Source organism: Carcharhinus amblyrhynchos, chromosome 29 (assembly GCF_965287045.1).
Source record: "Carcharhinus amblyrhynchos chromosome 29, sCarAmb.v2.hapA, whole genome shotgun sequence".
Lineage (NCBI taxonomy): Eukaryota > Metazoa > Chordata > Chondrichthyes > Carcharhiniformes > Carcharhinidae > Carcharhinus > Carcharhinus amblyrhynchos.
This window is the reverse complement of record NC_137352.1, coordinates 11365561-11385568: the sequence shown is the minus strand read 5'-3', so window position 1 is coordinate 11385568 and position 20008 is coordinate 11365561. Positions and strand designations below refer to the sequence as shown.

The following is a 20008-nucleotide window of genomic DNA, read 5'->3' as shown; positions in this document are numbered from 1 at the left end:
TGCAGCAATGTAGCTTTTAAGCTACATTTTGTGCTACACATAACCATCTCAAAGCCATAAGGGCTCTATTTTGGGGGGTTATCTTGGAAGACTAGTCTATTGAATCCCTACAGTGCAGAAGGAGGCCATTCAGCCCGTTATGTCTGCACCGACCACAATCCCATCCAGCCCCTATTCCCGTAGCCCCACATATTTACTTTAGCTAATCCCCTGACACCAGGGTCAATTTACCATGGCCAAGCAACCTAACCCGCACATCTTTGGACTGTGGGAGGGAACCGGAGCACCCAGAAGAAACCCATACAGACACGGGGAGAATGTGTAAACTGGACCCAGACAGTGACCTGAGGACGGAGTTGAACCCAGGTCCCTGGCTCTGTGAGGCAGCAGTGCTAACCACTGTGCCATCATGCCACCCTCAAAGGGCTGGGTCAGGGACAGGAAGAGATTTCTGGCTGTGCACAGTTTGACTTCCAGGGAACTCTCTCCTCCATGTGTCTGCTTAAACATTTGGTTTCAGTCTGCATATTTTGGGGCACAACCTTAATTACTCTGTAATGCTGCCCCACCGCTGCCTGTCATCTGACTGATCTTGTGGAGGAGTACTTAACAGAGAAAATAAAGTCTGGCATTTATCTAGCGCTTTTCACAACCCACTGGGTATCTCCTGAGTGCTTTACAGCCAGTGAGGTAGCTTTGAACTGTCGTAATGTAGGAAATGCAGCAGTCATTTTACACACAGAAAGCTACCAGAAACAGCAATGTGATAATGAGCAAATTATCTGTTTTTGTGACATTGATTACAGGATAAATATTGATCAGGACACTGGGGAGAACTGCCCTGTTCATTTTTGGAATAGTACGGTGGAGTACTTTACGTAGGAGGGAGTGATGAGGGAAAGAAGGCACAGTGGCACAGTAGTTAGCACTGCTGTCTCACAGCGCCAGGGACCCAGGTTCAAATGCGGCCTCGGGTCACTGTCTGTACACATTCTCCTTGTGTCTGCTTGGGTTTCCTCCGTGTGCTCTGGTTTCCTCTCACAGTCCAAAGGTGTGCAGGTTAGGTTGATTGAACATGATGAATTGACCCTAGTGTCAGGGGGATTAACGGGGTAAATGTGTGGAATTGTGGGAATAGGGCCTAGGTAGGATTGAGGTCAGCATAGACTTGGTGGGCTGAATGGCTTCAGCACTGTAGGGACTCTATGAAAGAAGTGAGAGAGATGGTGGCATAGTGGTGATATCGCCAAACTAGTAATCCAGGGGCCCAGGCTCTGGGGACGGAGATACAAATCCCATCACAGCAGCTGGGGGAATTTAGGGCAGCACGGTGGCACAATGGTTACACTGCTGCTTCACAGCTGCCTCACAGACCTAGGTTCGATTCTGGCCTTGGGTGAATGTCTGTGGAGTCTGTAGGTTCTGCCCTGTGTCTGTACGGGTTTCCTCCAGGTGCTGCGATTTCATCCCACAGTCTAAAGATGTGCAGGTTAGGTTGATTGGCCATGCTAAATTGCCCCTTAGTGTCAGGGGGCTTAGCAGGGTAAATACGTGCGGTTATGGGGATAGGGCCTGGGTGGTATTTTTGTTGGTGTAGACTCGATGGGCTGAATAGCTTCATTCTGCACTGTAGGGATTCTATGATTATTAAATCAATCATATCTGGAATATAAAGCTAGTCTCGATAACGGTGACCATGACAACTATCACTGATTGTTCTTAAGAACCATCTAGTGCCCTTTGGGGAAAGAAATCTGCCATGCACACCAGACCCAACAATTGTGAGGTGGCTTAACATGTCCCGTGATGCCCACCTCCCATGAAAGACAGCATTGTGCACTCTTTCGGTACTACACTGGGACATCAGCCTTGCATTTCCCACCTCCCTCCCTCTCTCGCCCCCTTCTCTCTCCTCCTCCTCTCTTTGTCTCTCTCTCTCTCTCCTCCCTCCCTCACTCCCTCCCTCCTCCTCCTCTCTCTCTCTCTCTCTCTCTCCCTCTCCTCTGCTATGAGGCAGCAGTGCCACTGTGCCACCCTGCCACATTAGTTTTTTTTTAACCTCGGCAACTTTCAGAGTTTGTGTATCTGGGCCCATGTTCCATTGGTAATTCTGATCCACATCAGTTGTCAGCTGCTGCAGCTGTGCCAGGGCTAGGGCAGATATGTTGAACAGTAAATGCTGAGATTTCCAATGAAGCACTCTATTATCTATATGGCCAACATACCCCTCCTCCACCTCACTCCCCACCCCCCACCTCACCCTCCCCCTGCTCGCATTCTTGAGAATCCCGCGCTTCCTTTTGAAGGCTGGGTCAAGTGATTTAACCCTCAGAAACTTTCTGTAAAGTCCAGTGCTGTGGATTGACGTGTAATTTGATGCTCGTACTTTGTATAAGAGTTCCTGGTCGTGAGCAGACAAGGTTGAAGGCAAGCTCTCACTTCTGCGACAAAAGGTCCCGTCAGAGTAAACCTAAACCTTGTCTTACATCCTGAGGTCATCACTATCCTGTTTTAAGCCTCGGCTCATTGGCAGCATTCTCGTATCTGAGACGGAGGTTGTAGATTTAAAGGTGATCCAGGCTGCCATGCCGGCAGAATACTGAGAGTGTGCTGCACTGCTGTTCGGGTCAGACATTAACCCAAGAATGCAAAAGATCTCTACTGCTGGGGGAGAAAAGTGCATTGAGTGTTCTGTCCGTGGTTATTCATCAAAGCCAATTGTTTGATTTGATTTATTATTGTCACATGTATTAACATACAGTGAAAAATATTGTTTCTTGCGCGCTATACAGACAAAACATACCGCTCATAGAGAAGGAAATGAGAGAGTGCAGAATGTTGAGTTACAGTCATAGCTAGGGTGTAGAAAAAGATCAACTTAGTGTGAGATAGGTCCATCCAAAAGTCTGACAGCAGCAGGGAAGAAACTGTTCTTGAGTTGGTTGGTGACCTCAGACTTTTATATCTTTTTCCCAGAGGAAGAAGGTGGAAGAGAGAATGTCTGGGAGGCATGGACTCCTTAATTATGCTGGCCGCTTTGCTGAAGCAGAAGAAAGTGTAGATAGAGTCAGTGGGTGGGAGGCTGGTTTGCGTGATGGATTGGGCTACATTCATGACTTTTTGTACTATTATTTGGTCGTTCATCTCATTGCTGTTTGTGGGAGTTGGCCACTCTAATTTTGCAGAAATTACAGTTGTGTCTGTGATGCAGTTTGGGATGGCCTGAGGTCGCAAAAAGCACTGTGTAAATACAGAGGGCAGCACAGTGGTTAGTACTGCTGTCTCACAGCTCCAGGGACGCAAGTTCGATTCAGGCCTTGGTTGCTCTCTGTGTGGAGTCTGCATGTTCTCCCCGTGTCTGAGTGAGTTTCTTCCGGGTGCTTCAGTTTCCTTCCACACTGCAGTTAGGCGGATTGGCCATATTAAATTGTGCCCTAATGTCCCAAAATATGTATGTTAGGGGGATTAGCAAGGCAAATACATGGGGCTGTGGGGTTAGGGCCTGGGTAAAGTTTAAACTTTATTTATTAATCACAAGTAAGGCTTACATTAACACTGCAATGAAGCTACTGTGAAATTCCTCTAGTCGCCACACTCCAGCGCCTGTTTGGGTCAATACACCCTAACCAGCACGTCTTTCAGACATGGGGAGAACGTGCAAACTCCACTCAGACAGTCACCTGAGACTGGAATTGAACTGAGGTCCCTGGCGTTGTGAGGCGGCAGTGCTAACCACTGTGCCATGGTGCCACCCCCTTCATCCCAGTCGCTCTGGATCTCCAGATACTCATGATTTGACTTTGTCCTGTGAGGTTATAGTTTAAAGATTCAGTGGGTTTATCAAGCAATTCAAGCATCAACAATGCTGATGGCCCAAAGACTATGGACCAAACTCTACCATCTCACCCAACCCGGAATCAGCGCGGGCAAGGTTCCCAGATGGAAATCTCCGTTAGTATTGGGCGGGATTTTACGATCTCACCCGAGTGAGGATATAAAATCCCGCCTTATATCTTCTTTTGTGGTCTTTTTTGTTATCTTGTTTTTGTTCAGCACCACAGCTGGTTGGACTGAATGGCCTGCTTCCGTTCCGTAAATTCTACGTAAAGCAGCGCACAGCCAAGCATCCACACTGGATGAGCTTCTTTTGGTTAACCAAATAAACTAAATCAACAAACTGTGGGATAAATTAAAATGCAGTTCCTTTGCAGTTACTTTGATAGTGCATCAAAGTAAATATAACCTCAGAGGAAACCTGTTAGATGTGTATGTGCATTGGGACATCAGTTGAGTGTGGTATTAGCTTTGGCTGCCATATCCTTGTCATATAGACGCCCGATTAAAGAGGTCAAGGTGGCCATTGTCTTTGCAACTGTTGTCTGAGCTTGAATCACCTGCATTCAGGTTGTGAGAATGTGGGGAAGGCGTAAAGGACGAATGGGTTTAGGAGGCCCCGTGCTCCCAGACATTCGCAGCACTCGTGTATTTTGCTAGCCTGAAGCCGGAGGCTATAACTTGAGGGGCATCACTATGCAGAAAGAATGGCCAACCAAGAGACTCTACCCCTCATACGGCCTCGCTGTAGGCATATTGGTAGGGCGCACAGGTTAATAATCAAGCGGTTTGGTGGTATTATGAACGTGCTCTCTCCAGTCCTCAAGTTCTGGAATAGGACTTGAAAGCAGGACCTCGGAAAAGTTAGGAGTTTCATAGAATCACTACAGGGCAGAAGGAGGACATTTGGCCCATCAATTCTGCACCAATTCTCTGACAGAGAATCTTACCCAGGGGTGGCGTTGCTGCCTCACAGTGTCAGGGACCTGGATTCAATTCCCAGCTTGGGTCACCGTCTGGGCAGAGTTTGCACATTCTCCCCGTGTCTGCGTGGGTTTCCTCCGGGTGCTCCGGTTTCCTCCCACAGTCCAAAGATGTGCAGGTTAGGTGGATTGGCCATGGCAAATGCATGGGTTTATGGGATAGGGCGAAGGGAGTGCCTGGGTGGGATGCTTTTTTGGAGAGCCTTAGTGCAGATTCTGTGGGCCGAATGGTCTCTTCTGGCACTGTGAGGATTCCACAGGATTGAACAGACTGGCTTACAATTCACTTTAAAGTGACATTTAGTAAAAAGAAGTTACTTTGAGAAAAAAACATCCAATCTAAAACTGTTCCATTCAATGTGTTTTGATTACAATAGAACATTTCAAAGTGCTTTTCTTTCAATGAACTAATTTTGAAGCCAATTTGCTCACAGCATGCACCTACAAATAGCAATGTGATAATATCGCATCATGTGTTTTTGTGATGCTGGGTAAAGAATAAACATTGCCCAGGTCCCTGGAGATTACTCTCCTGTGCTCTTCTTCCAAATAGTGTCATGGGACTTTCTTACTGTCTAGCTAAAAAGCTAGATAGGGTTCTGCATCTGAAAGACAATATTTCCAACAGTATCATAGCCCTTCAGTAATGCACAGGAACGTCTGATTAAATATATTCTTTGAGTTTTTCTCACGTGGTTTTCTCCCACCTACTCCAGCCATTAGTTGGTTGACACATCCACCCTTGTGACGGACTGCCTCCCCACTCCTTTAAGATTTTTAAATCTGATGAAGAGAACTCTTCAAAGAAAATGACAGGAAGAAACTCAGACCTTCTTAATGTTCCGATGATTTTTCTCCAAGGTTACACAGCAATGTCCTGGAGCGAGATCTTCAATTCCTGGAAATGCCACACCAATCCTGGAGCACTGGCAATTCTGGAGTGTCCACCTCAATTTTATGTGTGAGGTTCTGGAGTGGGACTTGAACCCACGACCTTCTGACTCATAGAGTGATAGAAGTTTACAGCATGGAAACAGGCCCTTAGATCCAACTTGTCCATGCCACACTTCTTCTAAATCACTAAGCTAATCCCATTTGCCCGCATTTAGCCCATAACCATCTTACCATGTAACTATCTAAACACTTTCTAAAAGACAAAATTATACCTGCCTCTACTAGTACCTCTGGCAGCTCGTTCCAGATACTCACCACAACCTCTGTGTGAAATAATTGCCCCTTTGGATCTTTTTGTATCTCTCCCTTCTCACCTTAAACCTATGCCCTCTAGCTTCTGACTCCCCTACCTTTGGGAAAAGATATTGACTATCTAGCTGATCTATGCTCTTCATTATTTTATAGACTTCTATAAGATCACCCCTAAGCCTCATACTCAGAGGCACCTACATTACTAACTGAGCAATGGCTGACACCTAGAACCATTCCCGGAACTCAATGAATGGCCTCACCTCGCTGCTCCTGTCTATAGCTTAACGAACATTGGTAAATCTATTAATACGTGTTATAACAGTTGCATGGCATGTGATGCTGTATCATTAATATGACCACTGGTATTATACAGTGTTCCATTTCCTGTCTCATGCTAATACCAGCATATGGAACAATTTTGAAAGAAGATGCAACATCCTCTGCCACGATAAAACTGGTAGAATCTTATACATGTGCTATAATAGGAATCTAAAAGCGTGTTTGTATAATGTTGAGTTCAGAATCATCTCAGGAAACATTCTGTAAAGTTCTAAAGCAAATTGTTAGAGGTGGAAGTGAAGCTATTAATATTTTTAAATGCACTTTTTTAATTTGGAACCTTTTTTGTTACAGAAAACCATGACCATGAGGTCTTCAATATCAGTTGGTAAGCATTTTTATATTAATATCCCATTTGATTTCTAAATTATTTTTTGTTGGCTTGCAGTTGCCATATTTCATATCACCCCCCCCCCCCGCCTTGCCGTCAGTATGGCTCTTTAAATGTTGCTAAGATGCTGGCTATGAATGTTTTTCCCTCTTGTTGGTTCCCTCACCACCTGGCACCATCCCAGTCTAGCAGCTATGTCCTTTAGAACTCAGCCGGCTCGGTCTGTACTGGTGCCACCAAGCTTCTCTTAGTGATGGACATTGAAGGACGTAACAGGGAGAGTAGATAGAGGGGAACCTGTAGATGTAGTGTATTTAGATTTCCAAAAGGGATTTGACAAGGTTCCGCATAAGAAGTTGGTACATAGATGGTACATACATGGTAAAAGCCCATGGAATTGGAGGAAATGTGTTCGCATGGATTGAAAACTGGCTGTCACATAGAAAACAGATTTGAAATAAATGGGTCCTTTTCAGAGTGGAAAGATGTTACTAGCGGAGTACCAATTGCTTTTGGTCTGCAATTGTTCGCTATTTTCACTAATGACCTGGTGAAAGGAGCAGAATATAAGGTTCCAAATTTGCCGATGATACGAAGGTAGGTGGAAGGGCACGTTGTGATGAGGATATTGCAATTCTGCAACAGGATAGAGATAGATTGGGTGACTGGATGAAAACCTGGCAAATTGAATTTAATGTGGGGAAGTGGGACGTCATATACTTCTGTTGGAGGAATCAAAGGCAGATTATTATCTAAATGGAGAGAACTGCAGGTGAGTGAAGTACAGCGGGATCTAGGTATTATGGTGCATGATACATAAAAAGCTATCAGACAGATTTAACAAGTAGTTAAGAAGGCATATGGCATTTTGGGCCTTTATTGCAAAAGGATTGGAGTTTAAATATAGAGAGGCTTAGTTGCAAATTTGCGGGGTTTGAGTGAGGTCTCACCTGGAATACTATGTACAATTTTGGTCGCCTTGTTGAAAAAAGGACATAGTAACATTAGAGGCAATCCGACGGAGATTCACTAGGCCAATTCCTGGGATGAGAGGGTTGCCCTATCAAGACGGACTAAATAGTCTGGATCTGTATTGCTTGGAATTTAAAACAGCGAGAAGTGATCTTATTCAAACATATCAGATCCTGAGGGGGTTTGACAGGATAGATAGTGAGATGTTTTCACTAGTGGGAGAGTCTTGAACGATGGGAACATAGCAATAACATAAAGGACTAGGTGTGTAGAAATTTCTTCTCAGTGGGTGGTGAATCTCTGGAATTCTCTGCCTCAAAGGGTGGTGGAGGCTGGATCATTGGAAGTATTTAAAGTGGAGGTGGATAAACATTTGATATTCGAGGAATAAAGTAATCTGGGGGAAAGGCACAGAAAAGGAGTTGAGGCTGGCGAAGATCAGACATGATCGTACTGAATGACAAGGCAGGCCTGAAGGGCCAAGTGGCCTGCTCCTGCTTCTATTTCTTGTGTTGTGTGTTCTCCACCCAGAGTACATTCTGTGCCCTTGGCATCCTTCGTGCTTCCTCCATGTGGTGTTCAATATGGAGGAGAACTAATTCATCAGCGGAGAGGGGGATCAATGTGGTAATGAACAGGAGGTCTCCTTGCCCTTGTTTGACTCACTGTGAGGCTTCATGGGGTCAGAAGCTGATGTTGAGGTCTCCCAAGGCAACATCCAGGGATAATGGTGATGAGACATTGTAAGGTATGATTTATTGAGTATGACTGTGAGGCTGTTGCTTGACCAGCCTGTGAAACAGCTCTCCCACTTTTGGCACGAGCCCTGAGAAATTAGTAAGGAGAACTTTGCAGGATGAACAGGGATGAGTTTGCTGTTGTCATTTGTGGTGCCTAGGTAGATGGTCAGTCGGGTTTCATTCCTCTTAGGCTTTCTGGCGGTTTGATAAAATTGAGTGGTCGTGCTTGGTAATTTATGAGTTAATCAGGTTGTTGTAGGTCTGGAATCACATATAGGCCAGACCAGTTTGGGTAAAGGGTGGCACGGTGGCACAGTGGTTAGCACTGCTGCCTCACAGTGCCAGGGACCCGGGTTTGATTCCCGGCTTGGGTCACTGTCTGTGCAGAGTCTGCACATTCTCCCCATGTTTGCATGGGTTTCCTCCGGATGTTCAGGTTTCCTCCCACAAATGTCCAAAAATGTGCAGGTTAGGTGAATTGGCCATGTTGAAATTCTCCCTCAGTTTACCCAAACAGGTGCCAGAGTGTGGTGACTGGGGGATTTTCACAGTAACTTCATTGCAGTGTTAAGGTAAGCCTACTAATAGATAACTTACTTAAAGACGGCAGATTTCCTGTCTTCCCCTAAAGAACATTAATGAACCATTTGTCTCATGGTCATTATTTGACTTTTAATTCCAGATTTTGATTGAATTCAGATTTCACATCTGTCATGGTGGGATTGGAACCCGAGTCCTTTGGGTCTCCAGACATTACCATTATGCCTTCACCTTCTCTTAGAGAGTTGCAGTCATCCAGGCAAGGGGAAATGATTCCATCACACTCCTAATTTGGGCCTTATAGATGGATGGGAGCCAGGAGTTGAGTTACTTTCTGCAGGATTCCCAGTCTCTGACCTGCTCTTGTAGCTTCTTGTATTTATATGGCTGGTTCAGTCCAGTTTCTACTTACCTCCCAGGATGTGAATAGTGGGGGAGTCAACAGTGGTAATGCCATTGAATGTCAAGGGAAGATCGTTTCTTCCCTTGTTGGGGATAATCATTGCCCGGCATTTGTGCGGCACAAATATTACTTGCCACCTATTCAGTCCAAGTCTGAATGTTGTCCAGACTTTGTTGCATTTGGATAAAGACTGCTTCAGTATCTGAGAAGTGTTTGAGAGAGAAAGCTGGTGTGTAAATTGTCAATTTTGTTTCTTAAGATATGAACTCTTCAATAAGGCACTGATTCACAGATACCGCAGTTACAGATAGGAAACATTAAGATACCATTTGAAAGTCAAGCAGTGAACATCAAAGTCATGCTTTCTACACCCTGTCAGTGTTTTATTCTTTCCCATTTTAACTCCTTTTAGAAGAGATGGCTTCTGATTGGTGCAAGATGACATCTGAACACTATCTGCAACATTGTCACCTCACTTTTATAAATGCGTTTAACGACATCCTCTTCAGCCAGCAACATGAACCAACAAGATACCTCAAGTGGGCCCAGGAAGGACTGCTGCTCAGTAAAAAAGTGTAAGTTTATGAAAATACACAGCACACTTTAATGTGAACCAAGATTTTGTATTGGTCATATTACTTCTCTGTAACTGACACTTGAGGAGTCCACATATGTGCAGACTGATGCGGTAAGCCAGGAGTTGCTGCGAGTGTTCCTATGCTACTCCGGTGATTTGGGCTGTTGAGATCACACCAGACTACAAACGATGGGAAATCCTTGAACTGACAAGAGCCTCCAGTCTTTAGCTCTGAGCCTCACTCTTGATTATGCTGATGATAAGGTGGAGCTCATAGATCTCAACATCATACACATGACTTGGAAACACATCCATTAATTGGCAAGAATTTCAAAATGTAAGGTAAAGTTGCTCGACCTTTTGGCTAAGATCAAATGTAGTTTTTGATCCTACACTTGATTGAAATCAATGAGGTTACACTCAGGCTTTGTTTGAAGCAATCTTTTAAAACGCCATCTCGGCCTTTTGGCTGAGATGAAGCTCAGATCAAGCCGAGGAGGGGGTGTAATGCCTGCTCCTATCAGCTTGGTTCTTATTGATCGATCTCAAGGCAGGAAGGATGGGCCCTGTCTTGTCAGCTTGGATCTGGAATGTCTGCTTTCAGTGACTTTGATTTGATCAATTTCGTTTTTGATTGGATATAAAGATAAAATTGCCTTTGTCCCAGATGACCATAGGCTGCTGTCTCCTTTGAGGCGGAGAGCTAACTGATGTTGATTTAGCCTGAGGATCATCTCATTTGAGGGCGAGGTTGAGAAGGCAGGGCCTCAATGAATAATCCTTAGCCCGTACAGGAATTGAACCCACGCTATTGGTGATATTCTACATCCCAACCAGATGTCCAGCCAACTGAGTTGTTGGCTTTCACTCAATGTATCTGACAGGCAAATACACACACCCTTTATAATTGGCATAAACAGACACACACACACACGCACACAAATACATATACCCTGTATAATTGGTATAAATACACACACACATTTACACATGGGTGGCACGGTAGCACAGTGGAGGGCGGCACAGAAGCACAGTGGTTAGCACTGCTGCTTCACAGCTCCAGGGACCTGGGTTCGATTCCTGGCTCCGGTCACTGTCTGAGTGGAGTTTGCACATTGTCCTCGTGTCTGCGTGGGTTTCCTCCCACAGTCCAAACGTGTGTGGGTTAGGTTGATTGGCCATGCTAAAATTGCCCCTTCGTGTACTTGGATGTTTAGGTTAGAGGGATTAGCAGGTAAAATATGTGGGAGTAGGGTCTGGGTGGGATTGTGGTCCGTGCAGACTCGATGGGCCGAAGGGCCTCTTTCTGTACTGTAGGATTCTATGATTCATACCTGCATGATTGGCCTCAGTTTTATTTGATGTATCTCTCATGTACACTTGCACGCACAGCCTGTGTGATTGGCATCAATTTCATGTGATGTAACACATGCACACACACAAACACACAGACGCACCCTGAGTGATTGGCAACAGTTTTACTTTATGTATCTCTCGCACACACACATGCACACATAGGCACGCACACACACAATCTGTACAAGTGGCATTAGTCACACACACACACACACACTCTGTATAATTGGCATCAATTGCACATGATGTATCATTTCAAAATTACATTCTTAATCCTCAGTGTGCTCGTTAGTAATGCAGTGACAAAAGGTTCAGTGTGTGACTTTAGATTGTGCAGGGGTGGTGAAGGAATCTGTTGTCATCTTTATTCATTAATATATTCTAAGAAACTTGCTGGAAAGACAAGGTCACTGTCAGGAAGCCAGCCAGGCTGATTTTTATTAGTCGTAGTTGTCTGATATGACTAGATTTAATACATGCAGAAAGAGGTCTGGGAAATGGTGCATGATGGCACAGTGGTTAGCATTACTGCCTCACATTAGGAATCAGATGTAATGGTATTACAATTAAATAAAGGTAACTACAAAGATATGAGGGAGGAGTTGGCCAGAGTAGATTGGAAAGGAAGCCTAGCAGGGAAGACAGTGGAAGAGCAATAGCAGGAGTTTTTGAGAGTTATTCAGGAGGCACAACAGAAATTCATCCCAAAGAGAAGGAAGCATGCTAAGGGAAGGATGAGGCATCCATGGCTGACGAGGGAAGTCAAGGACAGCATAAAAACAAAAGAAAAAGCATAGAAAGTGGCAAGGATTAGTGGGAAGTCAGAATTGGGAAACCTTTAAAAGCAAGCAATGGACGACTAAAAAAGCAGTAAGGGGGAGAAGATGAAATATGAGTGTAAGTTTAAATAGCAATATATAAAAGAAGATAGGAATAGTTTGTTTCAATATATAAAATGTAAGAGAGAGGCAAAAATAGCCATTGGACCACTGGAAAATGAGGCTGGAGAAGTAATAATAGGAAACAAAGCAATGGCAGAAAAACTGAATAGTTATTTTGTATCAGTCTTCACGGTGGAAGAGACCAGTGGGATATCAGAGCTCCAGGAAAGCCAGGGGACACAGGTGAGTGTAGTGGCCATCGCTAAGGAGAAGGTTATGGGGAAACTGAAAGGTCTGAAGGTAGATAAGTCACCTGGACTGGATGGTCTACACCCCAGTGTTCTAAAAAAGATAGCTGAGGAAATTGTGGAGGCACTGGTGATTATCTTTCAGGAAGCACTGGAGGCAGGGAGGGTACCAGAGAACTGGAAATTAGCTAATGTAATACTACAGTTTAAGAAGAGAGGGAGGCAGCAGATGGGAAATTATAGGCCAATTAGCCTGACTTTGGTCATTGGCAAGATTTTAGAATCCATTATTAAAGATGAGATTGCAGAGTATTTGTAAGTGCATGATAAAATAGGACTGAGTCAGCATGGTTTTGTCAAGGGAAGGTCATTGCCTGACAAATCTGTTAGAGTTCTCTGAGGAGGTAACAAGGGAGTTAGATAAAGGAGAACCAGAGGATGTGATTTATTTAGATTTCCAGAAGGACTTTGACAAGGTGCCACATAGGAGACTGTTCAATAAGTTAAGTGCCTCTGGTATTAAAGGTAAGATCCTGGCATGGATAGAGGATTGGCTGATTGGCAGAAGGCAGAGAGTGGGGATAAAGCAGCCTTTTTCAGGATGGCAGCTGGTGACTAATGGTGTGCCTCGGGTCAACTTTTCACAATATACATTAACGATTTGGAGGAAAGAACTGAAGGCACTGTTGCTAAATTTGCAGATGATACAAAGATATGTAGAAGGACAGGTGGTATTGAGGAAACGGGGGGTTGCAGAAGGACTTGGACAGGTTAGGAGTGTAGGCAAAGAAATGACAGATGGAATATAATGTGGAAAAGTGTGCGGTTGTGCACTTTGGAAGGAGGAATGGAAGCATAGACTATTTCCTAAATGGGAAAATGCTTAGAAAATCAGAAATACAAAGGGACTTGGGAGTCATCATTCAAGGTTCTCTTCAGGTTAACGTGCAGGTTCAGTCGGCAGTTTGAAGGCAATTGCGAAGTTAGCATTCATGTCGAGAGGGCTAGAATACAAGAGCAGGGATGTACTTTTGAGGCTGTATAAGGCTCTGGTCAGACCCATCTGGAGTATTGTGAGCAATTTTGGGCCCCATACCTAAGGAAGGATGTGCTGGCCTTGGAAAGGGTTCAGAGGAGGTTCACAAGAATGATCCCTGGAATGAAGACATCTCTTGTATGAGATATTAGTAAGGCCACATTTGGAGTACTGTGTACAGTTCTGGTCTCCTATTATAGAAAATATATTATTAAACTAGAAAGGGTGCAGAATAGGATTTACAAGGATGCTACCGGGATTTGATTGTTTGAGTTATAAGGAGAGGCTGGATAGACTGGGACATTTTTCTCTGGAGCGTAGAACGTTGACGGGTGATCTTATAGCGGTCTATAAAATAATGAGGGCACAGATCAGTTAGATAGTCAATATCTTTTCCCAAAGATAGGGGAGTCTAAAACTAGAAGGCATAGATTTAAGGTGAGAGCGGAGAGATACAAAAGGGTCCAGAGCGGCAATTCTTTCACATAGAGGGTGGTGAGTGTCTGGAACAAGCTGCCAGAGGTAGTAGCAGAGGCAGGTACAATTTTGTCTTTTAAAAAGCATGTAGACAGTTACATGGATAAGATGGGTATAGAGGGATATGGGCCAAATGCGGGCAATTGAAATTAGCTTAGGGGCTTAAAAAAAAGCGGCATGGCCGAAGGACCTGTTCCCGTGCTGTAAACCTCTGCGACTCTCTGAAGACTTTGTCATATGAGGAACGGTTGAGGACTCTGGGTCTGTACTCATTGGAGGTTAGAAGGATGAGGGGGGATCTTATTGAAACATACAGGATACTGCAAGGTCTGGATAGAGTGGAACGTGAGAGGATGTTTCCACTAGTAGAAAAAACTAGAACTAGAGGGCACAACTTCAAGCTAAAGGGACGATCCTTTAACACAGAGATAAGGAAGAACTTCTTCAGCCAGAGAGTGGTGAATCTGTGGAACTTTTTGCCACAGAAGGCTGTGGAGGCCAGGTCATTGAGTGTGTTTAAGACAGAGATAGCTAGGTTCTTGCTTAATAAGGGGGTCAGGGGTTAAGGGGGAAAAGACAGGAGAATGGGGAGGAGAAAAATATTAGCTGTGATTGAATGGCGGAGCAGACTCGATGGGCTGAGTGCCCTAATTCTGCTCCTATGTCGTATAGTCTTGTGGTCTCACAGTGCCAGGGACCCTTGTTCAATTCCGGCCTTGGGTAACTGCCTGCGGAATTTATATGTTCTCCCCATGTCTGCATGGGTTTCCTCCGGGTGCCCCAGTTTCTTCCCACATTCCAAAGATGTACAGGTTATGTTGACTGGCCATGCTAAGTGGCTGGGATTGTTGCCGGTGCAGGCTTGATGGACCAGATAGCCTCTTTATGCTCTGTAGAGATTCTATTATAAGTGGGCAGGGTTTTATTGGGGTGCTACAGTTGTGATGGGCTGAATGGCCTCTGTCTGTGCTGTACAACTTTCATGTTATTCATGTTAGTGTATCTTCCGTAGCATTGGCCACGCTGAATTGGTGGAGACAGTGTTTTGCAGCAATATTGTAATGGTGTTTATGCTGCAAAGGTGACAACAGCAGGGCAACTGAATTACTGCAGTTCAATCAATCAAAATTCATTTTTTCTAAATGCTACTGTGGGATTTTTTGATGGTGTTTTGGAGGTTACGTTCTGCAGCATCCTATTATTCCAGAAAACTGTAAATGAGTTATCGTTCTGGTAAACAACCTTTTATATCCTTTACCGGTTCTAATGTTCAGTGTACAGAGTAAAGTGGTTTGTGAGCTGTGCCAGTTGGAATTGGAAATGTGATGTGTAGCAGTACTGGGTTAAGGGAGTGGAGGATTGTAGCACTGGTAGCACACCCCCTCTGGTCTTGAGTTTTGGACATGGGGTGAAAGTCTTGCTGGGCTTCTAGCGCCCCGCCCACCATGGAATCAGAGCAGGTGAGGGGCGGACAGTGGAAATGTCCATTGACCTCGGGCAGCAATTTCTGCTCTCGCTCAAGCCAATTCCAAAATCCCATCTTTGGAGTTTGACAACACTGGTAAGTTTCTGGGCGTTCCCACAGCCTGAGTATTACTCCAGCAGTAAATAGGGTTAGTAAGACCAGATGTTACGATGCAGAGGTGATGTTTCCCTCTGCGTGATTTTGGAACCCCCCCCAAAAGGGATATACCTTGCCTCATAATCTTAAATAAGTGTGTGTGAGATAATAGGAAGCAGTTGGTTTTAATAGATTAAAGCAGGATCCGTCCCTCTCTTCATGAACAATTAACAGGTCTTTATTTTTAGAATTGGAGATAACCTTGTTAAAACAATTAAGGAATTGAATAAACTCCCCAAGAGGACGTTGTTTGAATATTACAAGACTCATTCCAGAATAATGAAATAAATAAGTACAGAATATAGTCAAATGATATAATACCAGGCGTCTGTTGGAAGTATGAACTTCCGTCTGATGCATCAATCTGGAATACTTTGAGTTGGCTTTTCCTTCTATTTAGATGGTGATTTGATGAAACTATGTTTGAAAACTGCAGGATTTCATATGAGAGCCTCGCCTACCTTCTTTTCCCCAAGAGGTGGCAAGCTTACTCCAACAGTTGTTTCTCCTCGTCCGGTTTTAAATACCTAGAATTATCTCACAGTATTCCTGCAATTTGAGCGGCTTGAGGCTGTCAGCAACACTCAAATTTGAATTCAGTTGCTTCTTTGTCTTTGAGTGCTTGCTTCAAAATCATTGGTCCAATTCAAAGCCTGTTTTGCTTTGAACAAAGAACAAAGAAAATTACAGCACAGGAACAGGGCTTTGGCCCTCCAGACTTGCACTGACTGAACTAAAACCCCCTACCCTTCCGGGGACCATATCACTCTATCCCCATCCTATTCATGTATTTGTCCAGATGCCACTTAAAACTCACTATCGTATCTGCTTCTACCCCGCCAGCGAGTTCTGGGCATCCACCACCCTCTGTGTAAAAAAAAACTCCTTTAAACCTTGCCTCTCCCATGTTAAACCTATGCCTCCAGTAATTGACTCTTCCACCCTGGAGTAAAGCTTCTGACTATCCACTCTGTCCATGTCCTCATAATCTTGTAGACTCCTATCAGATCGCCCCTCAACCTCCATCGTTCCAATGAGAACAAAGCAAATTTCCCCAACCTCTATCATAGCTAATGCTCTCCATACCAGGTAACATCCTGGTAAATCTTTTCTGTATCTCTCCAAAGCCTCCACATCCTTCTAGTAGCGTGGCGACCAGAATTGAACACTATATTCCAAATACAGCCTTACCAAGGTTCTATAAAGCTGCAGCATGACTTGCCAATTTTTAATACTCAGTGCCCCGGCTGATGAAGGCAAGCATGCCATATGCCTTCTTGACTACCTTCTTCATCTGCATTGCCACTTTCAGTGATCTGTGTACCTGAATGCCCGGATCCCTCTGTTTATCAATACTCTAAAGGGTTCTGCTATTTACTGCATATTTCCTTTCTGAATTAGACTTTCCAAAATGCATTACCTCACATTTGTCCAGATTAAACTCCATCTGCCATCTCTCTGCACAAGCTGCCAAGTGATCTATATCCTGCTGTATCGTCTGATGGTCCTCATCGCAATCTGCAAATCCAATAACCTCTGCTGGGACTCTGGCTGCTGCTTTGGACATAACTGTTGCAAAATTAGCTTATGCAGTTTGCTCTCTGCAGTTTAAAATCCCAAGCCACGAGGACACATGCTTTTTAAAGAGACAATGCTATGTGATTTGTTTTTGATTTTCTTAGCATTATGTACATTTGTCAAACGTCGTAGCACAGTGGTTAGCACTGCTGCTTCACAGCTCCAGGGACCTGGGTTTGATTCCTGGCTTGGGTCACTGTCTGTGCGGAATTGCACATTCTCCTCGTGTCTGCGTGGGTTTCCTCTGGGTGCTCCGGTTTCCTCCCACAATCCAAAGATGTGTGGGTTAGGTTGATTGGCCATGCTAAAAATCGTGAGATGCGTAGGTTAGAGGGATCAGCGGGTAAATGTGTAAGGATATGGGGGTAGGGCCTGGGTGGGATTGTGGTCGGTGCAGATTTGATGGGCCGAATGGCCTCCTGCACTGCAGCGTTTCTATGATTTCTATCACATTTTTAACCTTTATATATGCAACTTCATAACACAGAGGACATGAACTTTACTTAATGAAAGTTACGTTTCGACCAGGCAGACTGGGAAGGACCTCTTTAATTGTTTGGAATTGTTTCTTTAATAGGGTGGTTGAAGCAAAGACGTTAGGTGAGGTTTCCCCCATTGTCCCTACCTCGACATTAGGAATCCCCAACCGTGGTCAGCCGACCTTTAAATGGACCTTTAAAATTTTCCATCCCTTCCGTGACAATTCCAGAGGCGGGCAGGACCCGAAAATCCTGTCCCATTGGATATCAGCCGGGATTTTCTGGACCCAACGCTGATTATCGAGCGGCATCTGTTAATCCATTGTTGTCGTGTCTGCGAGGTCTCACCGCACCATGCCTCGGGACATCCTTTCCTGCACATCTCTTACTGTGTCCACTCCAGTCCAACGCCGGCATCTTCACATCATCAAACCAGGTAGTACTAGAGGTTGAATAATTGGATAGCAGTGATTCTGTGCAAAAACTGCGGTTGAAGGAAATCGCACCTCTCTTGCCTGTGCAGTGACTGAGTGAATAGGAGCAAGAGGGAGCTGCAGCGGGGGAGGGGGAGAAGCTGCAGCGGGAGTGAGGGGGGAGCAGCAGGGCAACGAGAGGGGCAACAGCGGGGGGAAGGAGCACCCTCATAATATAAATCAATTTTGATTTTCTTAGCTCTTAGCTCTGACAAAGGGTCGTCCAGACTCGGAAGGTTGGCCCTATTCTCTCTCCACAGATGCTGTCAGATCTGCGGAGATTTTCCAGCAGTTCCTGCTTCTGTTGTGGTGGATACATCTTCTTCTTCTGGAAAGTCAAACTGGAAGAAGAAGGTTGTCTCCACCGGCCCGGCCTCTCCGTAAATAAAAACCCTCGTTGGTTGCACCCCCCTGCGGGGTGACCGAACGCCTTATGACCCCATGACTCCCTCTGCCCCAGAAGCAGCCCATCACAGTCACCAGTGCCTATACCCCAAATACAATGGACAAGAGAAAAGAGGCACTCTATTCCGACCTCGACTAATCACATCTCAAAGGGAGACGAGCTGATTCTCCTTGGCAACTTCAATGGTAGATTCAGGAGCAATTCAAATCTTTGGAAAGGCCTGAGTGAGGAAGACAAACACCAAAAGAGCCCTTGTCCTGACAAAATGTCCAGGACATGACCTGATCATTATGAACTCTCAGTTCTGCCAGAGAGGCAAGCAGAAGACCTTATAGCAACACCCCCACTTGAAGCGTAGGCACGTATTAGAATTCATCACGCAAAGCAGCCTCCCATCCATTGACTCTGCCTACACTTCCCACTGCCTGGGCAAAGCAGCCAGCATAATTAAGGACCCCCACACACCCCACACATCCATCTTCTTCCTTTGGGAAAAAGGTACAAAAATCTGAGGTCACATACCAACCAACTCAAGAACGTAAGAAATAGGAGCAGGAGTAGGCCATCTAGCCCTTCGAGCCTGTCCCGTCATTCAATAAGATCATGGCTGATCTGAAGTGGATCAGTTCCACTTCAGAACAGTTTCTTCGCTGCTGCTGTCAGACTTTTAAATGGACCTACCTTGCATTAAGTTGATCTTTCTCTACACCCTTGCTATGACTGTAACACTACATTCTGCAGTCTCTCATTTCCTTTTCTATGAATGGTATTTTTTGTCTGTATAGCGCTCAAGAAACAATACTTTTCACTGTATTACATGTGACAATAATTAATTAAATCAAAATCATAGAATCCCTACTGTATGGAAGGAGGCTATTCAGCTCATCAAGTCTGTACTGACCAGAATCCCATCCAAGCCCTATTCCCGTAACCCCACACATTTACCCTGCTGATCCCCTGACACTAGGGTCAATTTAGCATGGGCAATCAACCTAACCGCACTGTGGGAAAAGTGGACCTGGAGAGACCCCACACAGATACAGGGAGAATGTGCAAACTCCACGCAGACAGTCACCTGAGGCCGGAATCACACCTGGTCCCTGGCACTGCGAGGCAGCAGCACTAACCACTGTGCCACCGTGCCGCCCCAGACTATACCATTGTCTGCATCACCTGCACCATGACCGGAGCCAACGACTGCTGGACTGACCACTGACTAATCCACTCTACCGTCTCCAACACCGTGTTCCCAAACCGGCAGAGGCAGATCGAACTCTGCCGCAGGAGACTCAATGTTGCTGGACTCAAAGACTCTGAGAATAAAGACCTACTCAGTCAGAGGCTCACGGCTAACCAAGCAAGTCATCCTCCATCCTTTGGGACTGCCAAAGAAGGAGTCTTGTAAACCATTTGCCTTCTAACCGTCATGGTGACTGAGCTTAATCATTTTCCCTCGCAGTTCAATTGGGCAGCATGGTTGGTGCAGGCTTGGAGGGCCGAAGGGCCTGTTCCTGTGCTGTAATTTTCA

At 45.0% G+C, this 20008-nt stretch overlaps 1 protein-coding gene across 1 annotated transcript in view; it reads left to right on the top strand.

Moving 5' to 3' along the window:
* Window positions 1-20008, top strand: part of LOC145359925 (E3 ubiquitin-protein ligase DZIP3-like) — a 107065-nt gene that overhangs the window by 270 nt on the left and 86787 nt on the right. The window contains exons 2-3 of the mRNA XM_080214795.1: window positions 6657-6690; window positions 9761-9923. Of these exons, the coding sequence (XP_080070921.1) occupies window positions 6663-6690; window positions 9761-9923 (191 nt within the window). The 5' untranslated portion in view covers window positions 6657-6662. The remainder of the gene's footprint in view (window positions 1-6656; window positions 6691-9760; window positions 9924-20008) is intronic.